Raw genomic sequence first — 21,221 nt, 5'->3', positions numbered from 1 at the left:
TGTTAGAAATTCAAATAGAAAACACAGGTGGTCTGTTGTGCACGGCTGCCAAGCCGACATTTAATTTAACAGTGGAGTAGGCCATCTATCAGTCCCATGACAGCGCATTTTTTCTTCTGCAGTAGAAAGAATGTATAGTTTTTATTTTCTTTGCAGTGAAAAAGGAGAACAGAATTTGGTACGGCACTGAAAAAAATCACTTTCTCACACATTTTTTGTCTTCATTTCTCATCAAAATATGTAAAAAAGTCATGTAAAAGACATTCACCTGACAAAATTAGATAATTATAATTGCTTGGATTTCAAAAATCCAAGCAAAAATGTCTAATTTTAGTGAGTTCGTCTTATTTTGAGTCCAATTCACACAATAGCTGTTTGGTCTGCTTTAAACAAACTCGGGTCCATTTTCCCAGATAGTCTGGTTTGTTTGGAATCGTATGAAAGCTCGAAAGTACTCTGGTATGGACCAAAGAAGTTAACCTATTTAAAATCGGGGGCCTCGGTTCCAAACAAACCCTGTTGCGGTTCATTTGAGGTGTGAAAGCAAAGTGGACCAACTTGGATCAACCAACCTGAGTGGACCAGTGCACCAACCAAGGCAGGAAGTGGCATAAAGCGTAATGATTTACAGATATATTTATATCATTTGCTCACATCCTTGCTTGGTGTCTCTGTAACCATGGCGACACGTTTTATTCTCTCGCTCTCATTTTGGCTCCCCTTTCTTTGGGACTGATTCAGTCATCTCATGTTAAGAACAACATGCTGGACAGCCCACTGGCTGCTCATAATGCCCAAAGGCTAAAGCAGAAATCCCAAGACAGGGACTAAAAATTTGGATATATTGTCCCCATTTTATTTTTAGTTTTTGAAGCACACAATAACGCCTCATTTTCACATTACATTGAAAAATTGTACTTTTGCAGCAGATGTCGTAGAAAGTGTGACAGTGCGCTAGCTGACCAGGCTACTAACTGGAAAACAGGATATGATGAGTCATAATTATTAGCTTTAGCCTAAATAAAGTGTTAGATTATATGCTTTAATATGAAACATATTATTTAAAAGGACAGGGTTTATCAACTACAACTTTACATGGGCCAACTTTTTTCTTAGCAGATGCTTTGAGACTGGACCCTCAAATAAACTCAACTATAAAAGATATCTGTTCTGGTTAACATTTAAGTGTATTAATATTGTTTTTTCTCTCAGAATGCAAGTAAAATGTAAGCATTAACAGTTTGTTCAGTCTCTTCTGTCTACACTACAGCCAGCTACAAGGGGGAAATTAAACCGATTTTCCAATTTCTGGGGCCATGTTGTCCATCACTGGGGTTTAGGCTAATTTGCTGCATCCTGATTGGTGAAAATTACATGCAGGAAGTGAGTCTTCTGTTTTGATTCTTAGGCAGAGAAAACTGCACTCTCAAAGAGCCTGAAGCAGAAAGTTGAGACAGAATAGTGCAGATTTAATCAGGATTGGATGAATATATTTGTATTTATCATGCATCATGTTCATTTTAACTGCTGACACAGAGATTTATGTAAAAAAAATAGATCAAGTGTTTAGTCATTGCTGATAAAACTGTTTCAGTGTTGGTAGTTTGATAGCTGTCGGGATAAAAGACAAAAGATACCCAAAAAGTGAGCAACTTTTCATTCCTCCTCACATTTTTGGAATTTAATAATCTTTTAGGCGCTGGATGGGGAGCTTTGGGGGGCTTGATAAGGCCCCTGGGCCACAAGTTGAGGATCAATGCAACAGGAAGTGCTGTAAAATCATTTGTCCACCCAATCATGCAAAACTTCTGACTGGATCTAAGGAGCATGAGCATAAAGTCTCTGTTTTGAGAGGAACTGCATATTTCCAGTTTGCATAATGATAGAGATGGTGCTGTTACCAAAAGTTTGGAAGCCGGAGATCAATTAATAACTTTGCATTCCAAACTGCTAATGTGAAGTAAACAGCCAAAATGCAACAAAAGGTGACCTTTTCTGCAGACGTTGTTGTAAAAAGCAGGCCTAGTATCAGGCATTGTGTTAAGAAACTGTTTTTCATTTTATGCACACAAATCAGAGCTTTAGTTAAACCTTTTCTGTGGGATGCATGTTAGAATATTTGCAGTCGACAACTTCAGCACTTTTCCAGGTTCTATCACTGTTCTTTTTGTCAGCTATGCTAATCAAATAGATTCAGGGTTTTCATCATGAAGTGAGACAACATTAGTGTCACATTTGTTAACACTCCTGAAGCCCCCAAAAACATAAAACTGCATTGTCTGTGAATTTTTGCATATATTTTATACCTAAGATATATTCTGCCTATATTAACAACCCAGACAGTGATGGAAATGGAAAGAATCTTAAAGTACAAACAGCCTTAAAGCTCAGAAACAAGCCAGCAGCAGCTTAGCTTACAGCCCCTTGTGATGTTCTGTGTTAGCCAAAGTGGTTCCTGGTATAGGCGGTGTGTACAGTTACATGCACTGTGGGTTTATAGCTCCTTGTAACTGGGCTCTTGTCTTTGTCCCAGTATACAGGCACTGTGGGAGAATCATTTAAGACAGTAATAAGTCCAATTCTGCTCTGCTGGTGATGTGCACCATTAGTTACTATTGACAGCCTTCAGGTTGATCAATTACGTCCTCTACCTGAATCAACAAAGAAGTTAACAAGCAGCAGACTGGTTTTATGTGGAATGGGGTAAATAGTTTTTCCTTCCATCCATGTAATCCAGTACATTTTAGTCCTTCAGCTGACACAATAAACTCCTCATCTGTCCAGAAATGTGTGATTCTAGCACTCTGTTGATGCCTTGTGCTTGCTTCTTCCTGGCTTTCTTCTTCAAGTTTATGCTGATCTAACATAACACACCAGATAGACTGTTTTGTATATGCATTGCATGGATGTATTTGATATTAATCTTGGAATCCTTCAATAGAGATTCATTATGGGCCAGTCACAGCAACATAACAAAATGAGGTAGTCAGGCATGTGCAGCTCCAGTTGTAACCTGAGCTCAACAGACAGGTGCTTCCATACTTTATGGACTGTGGAGCTTGTTGGTGGATAAAAGTCATGCTGAGGCCAGTTGGGAGAAGTGCAAAAACATCTGCTCTGCAAACAGAAGATTTTAGTGTGGCTGTTAGCTTCTGCTTTAGTAAAGAAATGTGTTCTGATGAAACTGCCACTATACTATAGCTACTTCCATGCTTATTTTTTCAATGACAGCTATTGTATCTACCGGCTTGCAGTACAACTACACCCCTCTCTTAACTTTTGCAATCTCCTGCCGCAGCAGGATTTGGAGAAGAGCAAAAACATCTTTTCCGTCGTGAAAAGCTTTCGGTGCTGTTCTTTGCTCTTTATTAAATAAAGAAATGTGGTCCAGTTCTCATGAGAATGCTATATCATAGCTGCATCCAAGCTAAATACTACACCAGTACAACTAAACCCAAACTGTAGCTACGTGTAGCTTCAGACCTTGCATAGTCGTTTCAGACTGGAGCTTTGCAAGATGGATTTGCCAGATGACAAACATGGGATCTGGCCAATCTAATCATTTGCAAGGTTAATGCTTTCAAATTTCCAGGTCAAAGCCCGACATCAGAGCTGTGGAGCATGCTCAGAACGCCTTGACTAACATGAGACAGACTGAGTATATACATGCAAGAGTAAATTAACATCAAACCACAACACACCAGATACTGTTTCACTGTTTCACATAACGATGATGTGTGATATATTTCACTTTCATCTGGACAACAGTGAGAACCTGTAAACACACCCATAGCTACTGAGTGTTCCTCAAATGATGCTGATTGGTCTGATCAATCTCAGACCAGGGCAAGCATTTCAGCCTCAGACTCTGTAAGATGGATCGGCCTGAAGACAGACTAATCTGGCCAGTCCATCTGTCTGAACTTGACTTGATGAAACTTGTTCAACATGATGTAAACGTACTGATACACAGTATTGTGCAGAAGTTTTAGGCATGTTTGGGCCAAAATTTGAGAATGAAGTAAGGCGTGTAATGGCAAGTACGCCCATCTGAGGGCCCCATCAGGCGGGAGGGAGGATTGACACAACTCAGGTCATGCTCTGGATGTCTTTGTACATTACCAAGGGCATGGGGAAATAATCTGATGAAAACAAAACAAAAACCACAGCTTAGACATGGTGCCTAATAATAGCCTAGGGTACTGTTAGGGCGGGTTGCCACAATCCCTGGTCGTCGTGTGTCTTCTAAGCACCTGAAAACTGTTGGTGGTTGCTGGGTGTATTACCATGGGTGCAAAGGCCCGGACAAAAGAAATGGTGTTAAGCTTGACCTTGGCTGCTGAGCGACACACGTACATGACAAATGTGTCAACACTGACTCTGGCTGACCTCCCTCCTCTCTTCAGCCCGGGGCTGTGGAAAATCAGGACCTGTGAAGAACCATCAGTGCGGTACATGACTACAACTTCTGCACAGTACTGTATTTCTGTTTTATTCAGGGTTTTTGCTGGCTTTGTTTACTGGTCAGTCCCTTTTGGAGAAGAGGAAACCTCTGTGGATGATTAAGCTTCCAGGAAATCTCCTGGAAAGGAAGCAAACTCAAGGGTCTTCGTGGTAGATTTACAGCCTGATGTGCTGTTGCTCCAGCTTTGCTCTGGCTAAAAAATGTGAGGGGTATAATGGTCTTGTCATGGTTGGGCACGTACAGAAAAACTATTAGAACTTCTATTTTTGCTGAAGTTATTGATAATATTTTTTCTTTGCTGTATTGTTGGTCCAGTGTGATTTGTATTGACATGGTCATTTTGGTTATTATGCTGTCCGTTTATGCTAAGAGGGTCAAGCTAACAGAACAAAGTTAGCTCACAGTGAACACAGTGAATTTCTTTTTGTAACATGCCAGTTTTAAATAGTGTTCGATGAGATAACGGTTTATCTTTGGTCTCTCTTGCATGTCTAGTTAAAGCAGAGGTGGTACCCCTTTAACCTCTTTTAACGTCTGCTTCCTTTTCCACCCGTCAGTGACGAAAAGCAGGATGTATTTATAGTCGCCTCTTCCTCCACAGACAAACACGTGTGACACCTTTGAAAGGCCGCTGCTGTTTTGGCAGTTATTTTTCTTTAGAGATGCATTATCAGGAGATGGTTTCCACTCCTGCACGCGACAATCAGCCTTTACAGCTGGCAGCTAGGCTGCCTTCTTACTGTCAAGGACTTCACTACGTCTGAGTTATTCTGCAATCACTGCTTGCTGTTAAATTGGTGATTTCAGCAATGTATTTATTCTTTCATCTGAGCAGGATTTTTTCAGATTTTGGGAACAAATACCTCTCAAACAGGCTCACTTAAGAATGTGTGCAAAGAAGTCTGCTGGTTTTCACATTGAGTGTACCCTCCCTACCAAAACAGTGTGAGTGGAGAAGTGAACCCCGAGATTTTGGTGTTTTAACTGGATCAGCCACTGCACAATCATTCAAGGACTTATATTTAAGTTATCAACTGACACTGCTACATCTGTGAAAGACCAGAAAATTTGTCACAGTATTTCTATTGTTCTTATTGACAAATGATCAGCAAAGTAATTGCATTTCCTCCATCTTTGCCCCCCCTGACAAATGCTAGACAATATTCAAATGTTAACAAAAAAGATTGTGCTGAGAGACCACACACCTGCAGCTTGTAGAAAAGATTTCCAATGGTGATTTGACAGACGTGAGATTTAGCAGAAGCTCCCACGATCAAACATGACCTAAAGCAATATGGAGGACAATCAACATCCTCAGCTGATTATTGCATGTGTTCTTAGTTAGTTGGGTTTATGTTTGTGAGCTGTAAAAGTACACAACATCTGGCTGGTGAAACGACCTTGTCTGCTTGTTCTCATTGGCTATTTCATCAGAGACATCCAAACCTGGAATCATATTAAACAAGATTGATACTCGTGATTCAGGGTCAGGGAGGTTCCAACTCAATCAGAAGCAGTAAAATAATTGTACTGACACCAAGTTTAAGGATTGTTTAACTAATAATGGGTTGTGACAAGCTTTAAACAGGAAAAAAATCCCCCAGTTGGTGGTAGGAAAATTACATCTTGGAGTGTGCTTATAATCTCAGCGTGTAGCTATTCTGACAGAAAAGAAGCCTGGTTTACGCTTCTTTAACTGTAATAGCTACGACACATGCTATTGTTAGTGCTGCATACCTGCAGATGTGGAAAATAAGTAATTACATTTGCTCAGATTACTGTAATTGAGTAGTTTTTCTGGGGTACTTAAACTTTTTGAACACATTTTGAAATCAGTATTCATACTTCTACTGTACTGCCACTTAATTAAGTATAATACTCTTGTACTTTTTCCACCTCTTTTCTTAACTAAGGCATAAAGCAAGAGAATGATTCCACATCACGTCCAACAACTGCTGTTATATTTTACTATTTTATAATGGTGTGACTTAACCTGGACAACCTGGTTGGAGTTTATTCTCTTGCTGTTATTTTAAAAAAAGGAAGATAATATTTTACTGTCAATTTCCTCTGTAGCAACTGCAGCTAATCGTTTAGGGAAACACAGATTTTTCCCAGTACTGTGTAGTGATTAAATATGAGATTTCTCATTTTATGTACTTTTCAACAAACACAAGGAACACACCCTTATACATCATAACCAACACAAGATTAGAGAGATTAAACATAAACTGTACTTTCCTGTAGACCAGGCCGGTATGTTGGGATGAAAATAGAAGATGATTCAGTATGATTTACAAACTTTTTTCTCCTTCAATCACAGTAGTGAATGTCTGATTCATTACAACTTACAGCCCTGTAGCAATCATCATGACATCATAACAAAGGCCTGCCATACAAGTGAGGCATAAACATCAACATCAATGCAAAAACTGAAATTAAGGAAAGGGGGAATTTTTACAATCTATTCTGAAAAATTACACTTTAAAGTCTAAAAGATGTGTACAGCATAACATCTCTGATGCAACAAAGGATGTAATAAACTGGTATTTTGATGCACATTTCAGCGTAGAGAAATATTGCACATTTTGCAGCGTGGAAATTGCAGAAGGCCGTTTTGCAATAGAATCATTATTTCTCACTGCCCACTCTTAGTAGTAGGGATGCATGATATTACTGGCCTGATAGAAGTATCAGCAGATATCAATATTTCTGCTGATATTTACATCTGATATTTTGGCCGTGAATATCAGTATATAGACTGTAAAATGTGGCCATACTGTATATACTAAGTAAGTTAAGATCTTTTTCTTTATTCATCCTCATTCTTTGAACTTCAAAAGTGAGTTTTAAGGAGAAAAGTTTGTATCTTTTTTCATCCTCAAAACTAGAATTAAGGTCAAAGGACTGAATTTGTAGTTAAATAAAATATATATTTAATATGGGCGTCGGCATGGGTATTGGCTAAAATCAATCTATAAATATTGGCATATGGGATATAAAATTCAAATATTGTGCTCCCTTACTTAGTAGCTCAGTACTTAAAGTAAACTTTGAAATAAAAGCTTTTTACTTTAACTTGAGCAGATTTATAGACCAGTACTTTTCCATGAGTACTATATTCCTGTACTCTTTTTACTTGTGCATACTTGTGCTTTTTCTGCATCACTCTGAAATACTTCAGCTAAATTCTACGCAGCAGTCTGATTGTTACGCAAGCTACTATACTGAGCAGCAACTGATCAAACTGCAGTTATTGAAAAGAAGAAAAGAGAGAAGTCCTCCAAGGAGATGGAATCCATGAAATCAGAGATGGGAGAAGTTTTTGCACTCATTTGGCTATGGAGGGAGACATGGATGGGAAAATCCATGTTGGATGTTTCCCAATGCTTACAACTAGCTTGTTGTGACACTCTCTGCAGCCATTTACAGTATCTGGCTTTTGAATAAACTACGCCTTTAAATAGCTTAGAGACTGGCAGTCAACAGTGCTATGCTGCACATCAGTTAAAGGACTTATGGTCTGCTTTGCAATGTTTCATAATAATAGTACTGCAATAGATAGTACTTTTTATATACTATACATGTATAGGCATATTCCTTTCATTAAGAGGCGTACATCAGCTACATTTGTAGGCCTCTGCACAGGGTTCAGGGCAACGCAGACCTACAGCATAGGTTCAAAACTACAGCTGTTTTTCCATGCATAACCCATAAGTATATCAAATCATTTTTGCTTTCTATGATAGCGTATATGTTCATCTTTATTACTTTCTATTGCATGCCAATTTAAATCAATAAATATAATGAAAGCATCCTTATTAAAGTAGTACAACTTTTGTTTCTAGGTAGCTCTAACCAAACTAGAGCTAAAGTGAAGAGCCGATAAAGACCCTTATATCTCTTATTGTCATTTTAAGTATTTACAGCAGGTAAACAAACCTCAGGTGTCCCAGCAAACCTCTAACAGCCAATGCTGTAAGACATCTTGTGCTTCCTTCATCCAGGTCACCCCCCATCCTCTGCTCTCTCACTTCCTGTTTTTCATCTCCCCAGCTTCGTGACAGAGTGTGTACATTTCTTAATCCTATGAACGTGTCGGAAAACTTCCTGTTTGAAGACATCTGCTGTAAATATTGAGACAAACAAAGTAATAAAGTGCTCTCTCTCACTCTTGACCCTTTGGTTCTGGTCATGGCCATGGCTGTAATTTCCACACAGAGGGGGGATGTGGTTTGCTTCCATCGGCATACTGTCAGAGCGATCAACACTTAGCACAAATAGATTTTAGCTGGGAGAGTAAGTGAATTAAGCACAGCGCTTGGAGGTCCCAGCAGTGGTGTGCTTGGCCAAATGAAGATCAATATCCTGATCTGTGAGTTCCTGACCCAGGACGCATCGCTGGGCTAAAAGGATGGTTATTTCCACCATAAATTACTGCTTCAAGTGGGATTATTCACAAGACAAAGCATGCTGTCAGGGAACTGAGGGAGCTCATTACTCCACTCAGGACACTTCCAGGAGGTAGATTAAACATGTTAACACTTGATGATGTTTGAGTTCAATTTTAGTGAACCCAAACATTTTCAAAAAGATGGTCGTTTAACATCCAATATATATATCATCAGGATTATATTTGAATAATAAAAGTGTGCTGCATGTCAGTGCTCTTGAATATTCTTTGCACAGCATTGGGAGGATCGTCCACCTCATTTTTCAAGTTTTTATGAAATTAAAGGTGCACTCCACCAATTTAGGATCTGAAGATTAGTCTACTGGTCAGTAAGACGCCTGTGTGGATTTACAAACTAGACTGCAACAGAGAGTAGAACTGAGTAAGAAACCCCTAACATCTCTTTAGGGTGCACTCACATTAGACAATCCATACTGTGCCCAAGCCGGCCTGAGCCCCAAAGTCCATTTTGCTGAACTAGTATGAGTGCTCTGTGCCACATCCTTAGACAGGCTGGGATAAAAGAAGTGAGCTTCAGCACCATATGACCGATCATACACATGCACAAACACAGGTGTGCAAAACAATTGTGAGGTATAATCAATACAAGCTTCCTCTTTATAGTCATTTTAAAGACTGACCGTCTTGGAGGGCCACATCTGACTACAGGGAGTCAAGTAACAGTCACATTGTCTGATTTGTGTCAATGCTGTGAGATAGCATGTCTTGAAAGCATAGTCTAACAGTGTGAAGATGTAACTGTTTTCATGCCTATTTGAGTCTGAAGTAGTTTGAGTGAAGGCCAGAGCAGGACTGAGGAGGGGGCACAATTGTCCGTCAGCATGGTACAGAGCAACTGTGCCCTTCAAGATGGCATATTTTAAATGCTATACATGACACTCAGGAATATAAGTGGCACTCAAGGAGTCTAGTTTTTAATATATTGCAAAGATGCAAGGATGTATGACAACCTCTTTAAGTCTTTTTTAAAATGATCTTAATACTTTTGTGTCTATGCTTTAGTAGGGCTGTAAGGGTGTCAGTATTCTTCCTGAACTGTCTTGTTTGGACGTCACTATTCTGCGCTCACAGTCATAGATAAACAGCCTATGTCTGAGTCGAGAAAAAACATGGCAGTATCCACACTCTTAAAATGGTTTGCTAACAACTATTAAACAAATAACTGGAGGGTCAAAGAAGTTGCTAATTAACCAACATGCTAAAAATTCAGTTTCAGCAGTCCTGATTCAGGGCAGAGCTGGCAATAACAGAGCAGAGGAAGAGACGCAGCTTAAATAGACCGCCAAATTAAGAAGATGTGTCATGTGATGTGATTATGATGCATGCCAGCTGTGAAATAAGTATACCTGAGTTTCCTTTCTGAACAAGTGCACAGATGCTGCTCTATTTATAGCATGTAAATGTCTAGAAATTATAAAAAAAATAGTGAGGAATAAATTGAAAATGGTATCATCAGAAAATCTCCAAAAATCAGACAATTTCTACACATTTGGAATGATCCCTACTCTCGGAAAAATTTTGATTTTTTCCCCCATGGGTTACCTGGTTTACCTGTTGTGGAGATGATCTATATACACACAAATAAATGACTTGTCTGCAACCTTCCTACTATAATGAGTAACGATGAGTCATCCACAATCAGTCTGCTTTGAACACCAGTTTCATTTCTTCCATTTTTGTTGTAATTCAGTATACATTTTACAGCCAAACTGGTGCCAGATCAAGAGCTGTTTGGGAGCCAAAAGACCAAGTCTTATTACTGAGCTGTGCCAGATGACCCAGGTCTCTAAAAGGAGATGGATTTCCCATTGCAACAAGCGAGACTGGATGGACAATGGCTGTGTCACCAAATGCAAGATCAGCATGCACTGTGCCAAACTGAGATTTCTTGGGCTGGGTGGAAACCAAACTGATCTGTGACCTCTGTGAGCCAGTACACCTCTATCCATAAGTATATAATGTTATTCCATGTAGTGCTTACTTACCCAGAATCCTCAGCTGTGTCACAGCCCCATGCAGACCGAAGAACATCCAGAGTGGGCGGGAGTTGTCCACACACACCTGCATGCCCACATTGGTGCCGTTGTGGCTGAGGATGACCTCTCCCTCCTGGTTGACCAAGAAACCCAGGATGTCGCTGCTCTGGAGAGGCGTGGGCACCCGGCACACCGCCCAGAACTCCTTCCTGTCCACCAGGGCCTCAGGGTTGTAGGGAAGGTCGCTGGGGCGCAGCACAGCAGGGTCACATGATGTCACGCCATAAGACAATGAGCCTGAGCGTGCCGGGCTGGACTTGGTAACTTTGATGAAGACGGTCTCTCCGGTGCGGAGGGGACGGTTGGTGAAGACAAGGGTGCGCTCCTCTCGTGCGTGCTCAGAGCGAGCCACCGTCTGCTCATCCAGCGTCTTAATGTGGGCGCCGCGCAGCTGGTGGAAGTGAAGGTCGCTCTCCAGAGCGGAAGGCAGCAGAGAGGACTGCTGGGAGTTGAGAGAGTTCTGCGGTATGGGGCAGGTGGAGGAGGAGGAGGCTGAGGCCAGGTGGAGGGTGTGGCGGTGGGCGTGATTGTGGGGCGGACGTCCGTCCTCCTGCTGTAGGTTTAGGTCACAGAGGCTGACAGACAGGCGGGAGTCATCGGCTTCACGCCGCAGGGAGGACGAGCGCACAGTGGTGAAGGAGCGTGGGCGCAGGCAGTCTGGAGGAACAATCTCACTGTCTGGAGAGGGAGGGGAGAGACGAGGAAGAGAAAAGAGAACAGCGGTTAATAGCAGTCTTGCTGTGTACCACTTTGATTAGCAATTTGCCTGAGGATGGTGGCAATGAAGTTTGAAGTCAGCTAAGTACAAATTGTGAGAATACAGTTCGGAGAGTGGCTGAATCTGCAGCTACTCTGACAACAAGATAATGATAAAAAAGAGAGAGAGCAATTTAACTTTGGCTGCACAAATGTTGGTTGAATCTAATTACTCATCTCAGCAGTAAATGAGATTGTCAAGAAGTGTATTTACAGATAAAGAAAAACAGACAGTTGTTGCTTGTTTTTTGTGTATGCACAGGGCTGAATCATCCACTTTCATACAGAAAATATTGTATGGTGTCAGTTTGCAAGGAATAAATTACTCTCCTGGTACAAAACTGAACACATGCACGTGCATGTTTGTGTGTAAGTGTATGGGCCTGAGCAGAGGGAATTCTTTGCAATCCATAGTACAGTATCACACAGCAGACAGAGCCATTAATATCTGCCTTTACATATTTATAATAGCAGGAGTACTCATCACATAGACACACAACTGTACAGCTCAGCAGTGACCACCCACTTTTTCCACTGCTCTAGTTCCAGAAGTAAATTTTTCTTTTCAAATGGTCCGCTGACATTTCAGGAAACCCTTACATCAATATATATAAATCCTGGAAACAAGTCAAACAGCTACCTAAATACTCATGCCAATAAAATTATCTATTTTTTAACAGGAGTAATGGAACTCTGAAACCCACAATCAGAGGCATAACTATAGACAGTGCAGCTGCACTGGGGCCCATGCTGTTTAAGGACCTGTGATAAAGGTGGGACTGGTCAGATGGACTGGGGGCCCTTACAAAATCTCTTTGTTACAGAATAGGATCAAATTATAATTGATTGTAATATTATTGTTACATCTCATACAGGTTGGGAATGTATGTACCTGTAATTAGATTTGGTCTCTATGCTGTTAATGATAAATGATGAAGTCAGCATTTAAATGTATCAGATCCTGGCATCCATTATGAGCAGGTATATAGGGGCATCCATGCTTTGCTTCATGGCTGATTGTTTAATTCTCATCAGTGTAAACTGCTTATATGGTCTGCACATGACATTGTAGTCAGCATGAATCATCGCAGCCACCAAGTGGTAGAAAACACTTTCTGGTGAGAAGAATCATTGGGGAGTAAGTAATAAATGGCTTTTATTTAGCTCAAAAATACCAACTTCCTAGTCAATGATTATTAATCATGTCCACCACAGAAAGTAAATCTTAGTGAACCTAAATATTTTTTTAAGAAGGATGGGTGTGTAATAAGCCTGGGCAGTTACATTTGAATAATAAAAATCAGCTGTATGTCAGCATTTTTTAATTTTCTTGGCCTAATATTTGGAGAATGGTACACCTCATATTTAAGTTTTTATGCCTTTAAAGGTGCACTCCACCAGTTAAGGATCTGGAGCTCAGTGTACTGGTCAGTAAAAAGCTTGTGTGGATATACAAACCAGGGCTCTCCGACAGAAAGTACAACTTAGTAGTACAAAAGTAGTACAACTTAAACACATTTCTGGGGAGTCAGAGGCCCCTGACATCTCATTAGGGATCACTCACATTAGAGAATCCACACTGTGTGCAATCAGGCTTTAGCCCCATAGTCCACTTTTCTGCTCTGTGTCACACTTAGGCATGGCACAAGAATCAGTAGGATGTGAAACCTCTTAGCCATTGATTCTTGATGGTGTTCTCCAGTAGAGATCCTCAGTTGACATTTCGATTTGTTAAGGAAAAGCCACAAGACAAATATCACAGAGCTTACGAGTAGGGATGCAAAATGTTATCGGCAAATCAGTACAGGCAGATATGAACATTTCCTCTTACAGCCAATATATTAGCGATACAAACTGGCTGTATAAAGTTAAGGTTGGCCTCAGATGTCAGTAAAATATACAAGTGCACCATCAAGTGAAGGTTTTATCAAAGCTGAGCCACATTTCTTTATTAAATGCAGAGCAAAGAACAGCCCTGGGAGCTTTTCATAATGAAAAAAGATGTTTTCACGTTTCTTCCAACTGGCATCAGCATGAGTTTTATCCACCAACAAGCTCCACCACTTATAAAGCAGCAGCGCACTCTTGGCCTGTTGAGCTCAGGTCACTAATAGAGCTGCACGTGCCTGCTAGCTCATTTTGTCTTGTCACTCTGTTTGGCCCGTGAGGGTGTGTGAGGGTTTCCCAACAGGAATAAGAAATAGAACATGTGCAAAGGCTATATGAAACATTACAAACATTATGACTAATAATCAAATCCATTGTGGAAAAAAATAAACGTGATTTTACTTCCACATCTACAATAATGAGTGCTATTAGTGCTCTCGGGTCTCTGATAAGATGCAGTCAGTTCACTTAAAGTCTCAATTTAAAAATAACACCTCCAAATGTGCCCTCCCTCTCTATTGCTGTGCTTCTTCTGGCTGTCCTGGGGGTAAAATTAGCCCGGCATCCTGAGAGAGACCCCAGTTACTCTGAGTGTAGAGGAGGGCTTGGCTGTCTGAGCTTGTGTGTGACAGATGCAAATGTACATTTGTAGGAGTGGCTGAAAGAGGAAACAGGAGACAGAGAAGAAAGAGAAAATAACTTCCACTCCCCCCTCACAGGAGGTCATGGAGATAGCAGAAGACCCTCCTCAGTCAAAGCAGGACCTGAAGGAGAGCAATTAAGACAGAAAAGGGGGGGCTTTTAGGAGGATGGGGGATGAAAGACAGTGACCATCCGCTGACTCTCCCTCTTTGGAGAGTCTCTCAGTCTTGGTCAGATAGGGGGGTTGACCAAGACCTTTGAGCCTGACTCTAGATAAACCTCTTAGCCTCAATTAGCAGGGCTGTGGGAGACGCTGCCCACTGCTAGCTGTAACTTGGAGTAGTGAAAACAGAACACACAAGCTTCTTTAGAGTAGCATAAGCCAAACACATTAACATGACAGCTACACTAATGGAGGAAAGATACTGAAGAACAGGGTCTTTAACCTGTTGATTCATTATGAAGAACACAGCAGGATTTGGTCTGTCAGAAGGGAAATTCTCAAACTAAAATAATGCCTCAAGCAAGTCTCAGACGCCACTCTTGCAGTTCGCTACTGTGAAACACACAACCACCATCAGTCAGGATGGCACAATGTGTTTCCCATTTTCTGCTTTAGCAACGTTAGCTTTAGCTATGTTGCTAATGCTAACATAGCTACATTAGCTTCATAAGTACCAACTTTACTTGCATAAACATAAACTATGTAGCTAATGTAGGTTAGTCTGTGTTAGCTTAAGCTACGTTAGCTGCATTAGGGTGTCACTATGGAGGACAGACTGCTCAGTGTGCTATATTAAGTCTTGTAGTAAGTTTTGCAGGTCACGTTTTTAACTTTTGGTATCCTAACCCTAGCGCTAACCCTAACTTGAAGTTAAATCTGATTTTATTTTGAAAGTGTTGCTTGTGTCCTGCCTCTGGCACTGAATTACTTTGAGCAGAGCACCTCCTAGTGGTTGTTAAATTAAAACAGGAAGTAAGTTAGTAAACAGGAAGTTGTTACACAAGGAGGCTGCCATTTTTCTCTACATGCAGTCTGAGGAGCAGACGCGTCTCATCTGCTGCCAATCCTTTGTTTAAGCTTGTGAAAGCATCATCTGTAAGTTTTTACCTTATGTTAATTACCTTATGTTCATATTCTAATGATATTTGATGACATTTGTAAGGAAAAGCTTGTTTAATTTGTTCCGACATTGCACTGTTAGAAATGTGGCATGCAGGTGGAACACACATTGGTTATAGATGACGGAATGCTGTGAGAGCAATTTTTGATTTAAAGTGTGAGTTTATTGCAATTTCAAAGGAAATTCATTAAAGTGATAGACACTTTTAAGTTTTATTTTTAAGATTCATTTTGTATGAAGCAGTAAGCTAAAGCTACTTTGTCATTCGCTGTTCTCTTATTTCATGTCTTTACAGTTTCACTCTTGCTTCATAAATGCATCAACAGCATCTTATTAAAGGGCAAAACTAAGATGAATCCTGACTCTACTGCATTTATTGAACGGAGTTTGGCTTGCTGTTAATTTGTGTCGCCACACAATGAGAACAGTACAGCTTGTATTTCCATCCTGACAGCAGTGGTCTGCAGGGCAGGCATCTGAGAAAGGTGGGTTGCAGTCAGACTGCCTTGAAAATAACATGACTTTCCTGGGAGAAATAACAAATGAGAACTAGGCTAAAGGTTGCCCAAAAGCGTGCAAGCTCAGTCGCCCACAGTGGACTGTAAGCCATTACAACTCTGGATGAGCCCACAGTGAAAATGCAGACGTACATACAAAGCCATCTCAAACTACTATTGGAACCTACTTCAGTGAGGTAGACACTAGCAGCAACCAACTTCATAGAGAAAATATCTTAGTTTATGTTGGTCTCAGAGGTCCCCAAAACACTGTGAAGTCTGTTGCTGAAAAAAACACGCCAGTATTGTATTTTTGTATGTCTATAAAAACCTCTGTTTCAGCCCTGCTCAGAACAAGCTGTTTCTGTGTCTGTAGCTTTGAATATTATTGACCTGTCTGACTCCTCCCCTGACTCCGCCCCTCTCAGGAAATGGATGTGGCTTGGTGGATTTGGCTGTTCTGATCTGCCCTTCAGCTGCCAGCTGAGAGGAGGATCAGGAGAGTAGGGCAGAACCTTCTTCCAAGCAGAGAAGGCCAACTGAACCTGGGGGCGGGGCTAACTCCCAACATGACATCATGAGGGGAAAATCTGAGAACGGCTTGTTTCAGCACACATTTTCTGAAAGGTGGAGAAAGGGGGTGGGGAAATGTATTGGTCTGGTACTTGAGGGGATTATGGACATGCCAGGGGCACATATTTTTGTTAGAAAAACCTGAAAAAGCATTTTTTGTATAATTTGTCCCCTTTAAAGGTGCACTAAAAATCCAGTTTTACTATAAGCACCTACAAAGTCCGTATTTGAATGATTCAAAATCTGGTCACCCTAACTGTGATGTTCTTCAAAATGAGGATAACTTATAAAAATGATTTTAATAGAGTATGAACTTCGGTTAGTGATCAATAAACATTTCCCGTCCACCTCTGTGTCTCTGAAGTTCACCTACACTGGATCAACATCTACAAAGACAGTGGCTGACATCAAGTATCAGGCCACAAGTGTGTTAAACTGAAGTGAAAACCACATCAGCCTCCTCAGTGTTTGATCATCGTTCAGTGACATGTCTGATTTTCTGCATCCTCACTGAAATGCTCTCTGATGTGTCTGATGAGGCCTTGAAAACAGCGAAGCTGAGACGTAATCACCTCTCCCTCTGAGTCATGTCAATTAATGTGAGCTGCTAACCCCGAGCATGGCGCTCTGTGATTAATGTTTAATGGAACTAAGGCCCTGTGATTGTGCTAATTGATTTTTCAGAGGGGCATAAAATGGAAAGGACAGTGCCTTTGGTGCGAAGGGTGGGGGAGCTCTCGGAGACTGCTAATCAACCATTAAACACCTCTCTGCTCAGAAGTATGCTGCAGCTAACTGTGAGTCCCCCAGGCTAGCTGAAGATGACTAGCATGCCAGCTTGGATTTCATTTACTATTTCCTCTGCTGTCGATTTCTCTTGATTGACTTTAAACCTTCCCTCACCAGAACTCAAAGGCCAGGCTGTGGAAATGAACAGAGCCTATCGATGTACGGCTGTTAAGTTGTAATTGAACAGCTCAATCTGCCATTTCCTGATGTTTTGCCATTTCGTCAGAGAGCCATTTGCTGAAGGGAAGCCTTTAATGAAGCAGTGAGACCTTAAAGTGGCTCAAAGTCTGCCGTCTGATGATTAGAAAAGGCCTCTCCTTTAGCCACAGACCGAGCAGCAGCAGCCCTTCCACAAAGCAGTCGTGATGCCCACCAGCTCTGAGCTATTCGGGGATCTGAATGACATCACTGAGAAGAACTGTGTGTTTGTGTCTTCCAGAGCTGCCCATTTCTCTGCTGCCCATCACTCCATCCTAAATTGGATTACGATGGGTCTTACGATGCTGCGGGACCTCCAGGCTGCAGAGAGGATGATGACATGTCTCGGAGGGATAACAGCGGATCGAGAGAGAACACAGCAGAGAGGTAAATCCAAGATGGGGGGTGTATGGCTGCCTGTGACAATGCAGGATTTATGTTGAAAGGAGCGTGGATGCTTTTAAAAGAGCCACGACCATCTCGCTCGCCCTGTTAGTCGCTCCAACTCTAACTCAAACTTAGAACATGTGAACGCAAACTCATTCACACAGGAAATTGATTCCTTTCACAAAATATAGGCCTTTATGAGCTATTTTTGAAAAAAAAAACTTCTCTGAGGGTTTATGTTCCCTTTCATATCCTCTTCTCCGCTTGCTTTTCAAAGCGCAGTCATTTCAAACCCATATGGGCTTGTGTGCCATGCATTCTTCTTTTTTTCCTTCTTTATTCATCAAAGGCCAGTGAGATGGAGGCACAGCGGTTCCTTATGCGTTCCTAAAACTTGTTGTTAGCTCAAAGGACAAAGAGAGGAATGAAAGAGCTGGACAGCATTTACTGTGCATCCCAGGGATGCTGGAAGTCACTTTTATTTATGGCTGCTGAGAGAGGTTTTTCTATATGATGAGGTCATTCTCTGCAAATTCATATTTTTTTAAATGAATCATGCAAGGCTGCATAGTGATGCAGTGGTCACTGCTCACAGCAAGAGGGTCCCTGGTCAGACAGAGCCTTTCTTTGTGGAGTTTGCAGGTTCTCCCCATGTGGAGGATATGCAAAATATGCTGTTAGGTTGAATGGTAACTTTAAATTTCCTCTATGTGCAAATGAGTGTGCCTGGCTATTATCTCTCAGTGACTGACCGGCGATCAGTCCAAGGTGTTTCCCGTCTCTCATGCAGTGACATCTGGGATCAGCTCCAACCCCAACCTGACCCCAAACAAGGTTGGTGGTATAGATGATGGATGGATGGGCTGGAATTTCAAAGAGTAACGACAGCAGCCCAAACTGATTCAAGGAAATTTCATAGTTATATAGTATAGTTTAACACAGGGGTTCTCAACGTTGGGGTCGGGACCCCATTGAGGGTCGAGAGACACTGAGAGGGGGTCTCCAGATCCCTTAAAAAACTAAGAAAAATTTTGAATTATACTGTTGCCACTTTACACCAGTTTTGCCTAATTTTAACCCATTTTTATCACATTTCTTCACCACTAAACACAGCTAAACCCTTTTTGCCAGTTTATATCAATTTTCATCCCACTTCACCAAATTTTCACGTATTTTCGACACGAGCAGACAACTATGTGCACTGGCGCACATAGGAGTTGTTTCAACTGGATAAGCCTGTTAACAAGACTACAGTCTGCAGTGTTGTTCAGACACTTCACTGGTAAAGTCAGTTAACTCAAGGCTCATTGATGCTCTGCATCGATTTTGTCTTTAATTTCACATGTTCTATTGAAGCCACCAGGAATGGTGCTCCTAGTGTTCAAAGCAGAGCAGCAAAACACAACAAAGAAGTATGATTTAAAAAAATACAAATAGCATGAGTTGTTGGGACCTAAAAGCATTCCTGAATCAATAAATATCAAATTCAGAATTTTAGAACCTTTGCAAAAACACTTGAAAATCAGCCCAGGTTCCTTCCATTTCTCTGGATCTTTGCTGAGATGTTTCTACACCTTGACTGGAGTCTACCTGTGGTAAATGAAACTGACTGGACATGGTTTGGAAAGGCACACACATCTCTACAGAAGGCCTCACAGCTGATAATGCAAATCAGAGCTAAAAACCAAGCCATATAGTCAAAGGAACTGCCAGCAGAGCTCTGAGACAGGATTGTTGCAAGGCACAGATCTGGGGAAGGCTACAACAAAAGTCCTGCAGCATTGAAGGTTTCCAAGAGCACAGTGGCCTCCATAATTTGTGGCTTTGCCTTATTTTTGAATTAAAATTTAAATTCAGTTTTCACTGAGTGTACTGAGTTTAGATTAATAAGAATGTATTTTTTTTAATGTGGCATCAGGCTGCAACATAACAAAACTGACAAAATGAGGGTCTGAATACTTTTTGAATGCACTGTATATCTGACTTGAGCTCATCTTGGCAACTAGCTGGGTGGAGGCTGGTTGGAGCAGCAGCAAAGGAGATATGGAGACAGCGACCTCTACAGAAGCCATTTTTTTCTGCACAATGTAACAGCACATACAGACATGCATAAGTATGTAAGCAGCAGAGATGAAGTATGTAGGGAGCAAAGATTGTATAATCATCCTGTCTGACAGGATGATTATACAATCTTTGATTTCTTTGATTAGGTCCAAAACCTCTAAAACACCTTAATGTGTGCACAATAATATAAAAGCATTGAGTTCACTTGGCAGGGAATTTTTCATTCATTCAACCCTTATTTAAACCTCAAAGATTTATTTAGAGCAGGCCCACATTTTCAGAAATTCTGAGTACAACAAAGCAAAACAAAAGACCACAACAGGACAATATAAATACAGGATAAAAGAGGGCAACATTACAATAGGAAGCAGTCACAAAAAAAGGCAGAGTATTAGTACACCAAATCATGGTTTCAAATTGACTCAAGAGAACAAAATGTCAAGTTTGGGTGTTTGTATTAAAGTGTTGCATGTGAATGCAGAGGAGAAGCTAAAATTGCCTTTGGGACTTTGAGCATCGGCCAGTTACTACAACATGTTCAGCGGTGATAATGAGACCAGCTCAGCTAATGTAAAGTACATAGACAAAAGTATTCAGCTGTCTGACATTACAACAACAGGGACTGTGATAAATGTTTTCAAATACACTTACTTTTATATGGAATTGCCCCCCCCATTTGCAGCTAGCAGCGGGCTTTCCATCAGATTGTACGGCATTTCTGTGGGAATTTTTGCTCATCCATTCTTTAGAGCATTTATGAGTTCAGACACCAATGTTGGACGAGAAGGCCTGGCTTGCAGTCTCTGTTCCAGTTCATCCCAAAGACGGTCAGTAGGGTTGAGGTCAGAGCTCTGTATGGGCCAGTCAAGTTCTTCCACACTGAACTAATCAAACCATATCTTTACAGTCCTTGCTTTGTACACAGGGGCACAGTCATGTTGGGACAGGAAAGGGACTTCCCCAAACTGTTGCCACAAAGTTAGATGTAAAGCATTGTCCAAAATGTCTTGGTATGCTGAAGCATTATGATTGCCCATCACCTAAGATAAGGGGCCTAGCCCAAATCCTGAACAACAGACCCATACCATCATCCTCCTCCACCAAACTTTACAGCTGGCACAACAGGTCTCCTTGCATCTGCCAAACCCAGGCTTGCCCAGCTGACTGTTTCTACTGCCCCACAGTCCAGTGTCCATGTACTTTACACCACACCCAACACTTGGCATCGACTTGGTGATGTGAGGCTTTCATGCAGCTGCTCAGCCATGGAAACCCATTCTCACTGCACAGTTTTGTGCTGTTGCCAAGTTGCTGCTGTTTCTAAATGCT

At 41.2% G+C, this 21,221-nt stretch overlaps 1 protein-coding gene across 2 annotated transcripts in view; it reads right to left on the bottom strand.

Annotated features, from left to right (window-relative positions):
- neurl1aa (neuralized E3 ubiquitin protein ligase 1Aa) overlaps positions 1-21,221 on the bottom strand; it is an 85,560-nt gene that overhangs the window by 19,889 nt on the left and 44,450 nt on the right. For both annotated transcript variants that reach the window (XM_041785996.1, XM_041785995.1), the window contains one exon: positions 10,925-11,653. In XM_041785996.1, coding sequence (XP_041641930.1) covers positions 10,925-11,653 — 729 coding nt within the window. The remainder of the gene's footprint in view (positions 1-10,924; positions 11,654-21,221) is intronic.

Source organism: Cheilinus undulatus, linkage group 4 (assembly GCF_018320785.1).
Source record: "Cheilinus undulatus linkage group 4, ASM1832078v1, whole genome shotgun sequence".
Taxonomy (NCBI): Eukaryota; Metazoa; Chordata; class Actinopteri; order Labriformes; family Labridae; genus Cheilinus; species Cheilinus undulatus.
Note: the sequence above shows the minus strand (reverse complement) of the source record. Positions and strands in the feature narration are given on the sequence as shown.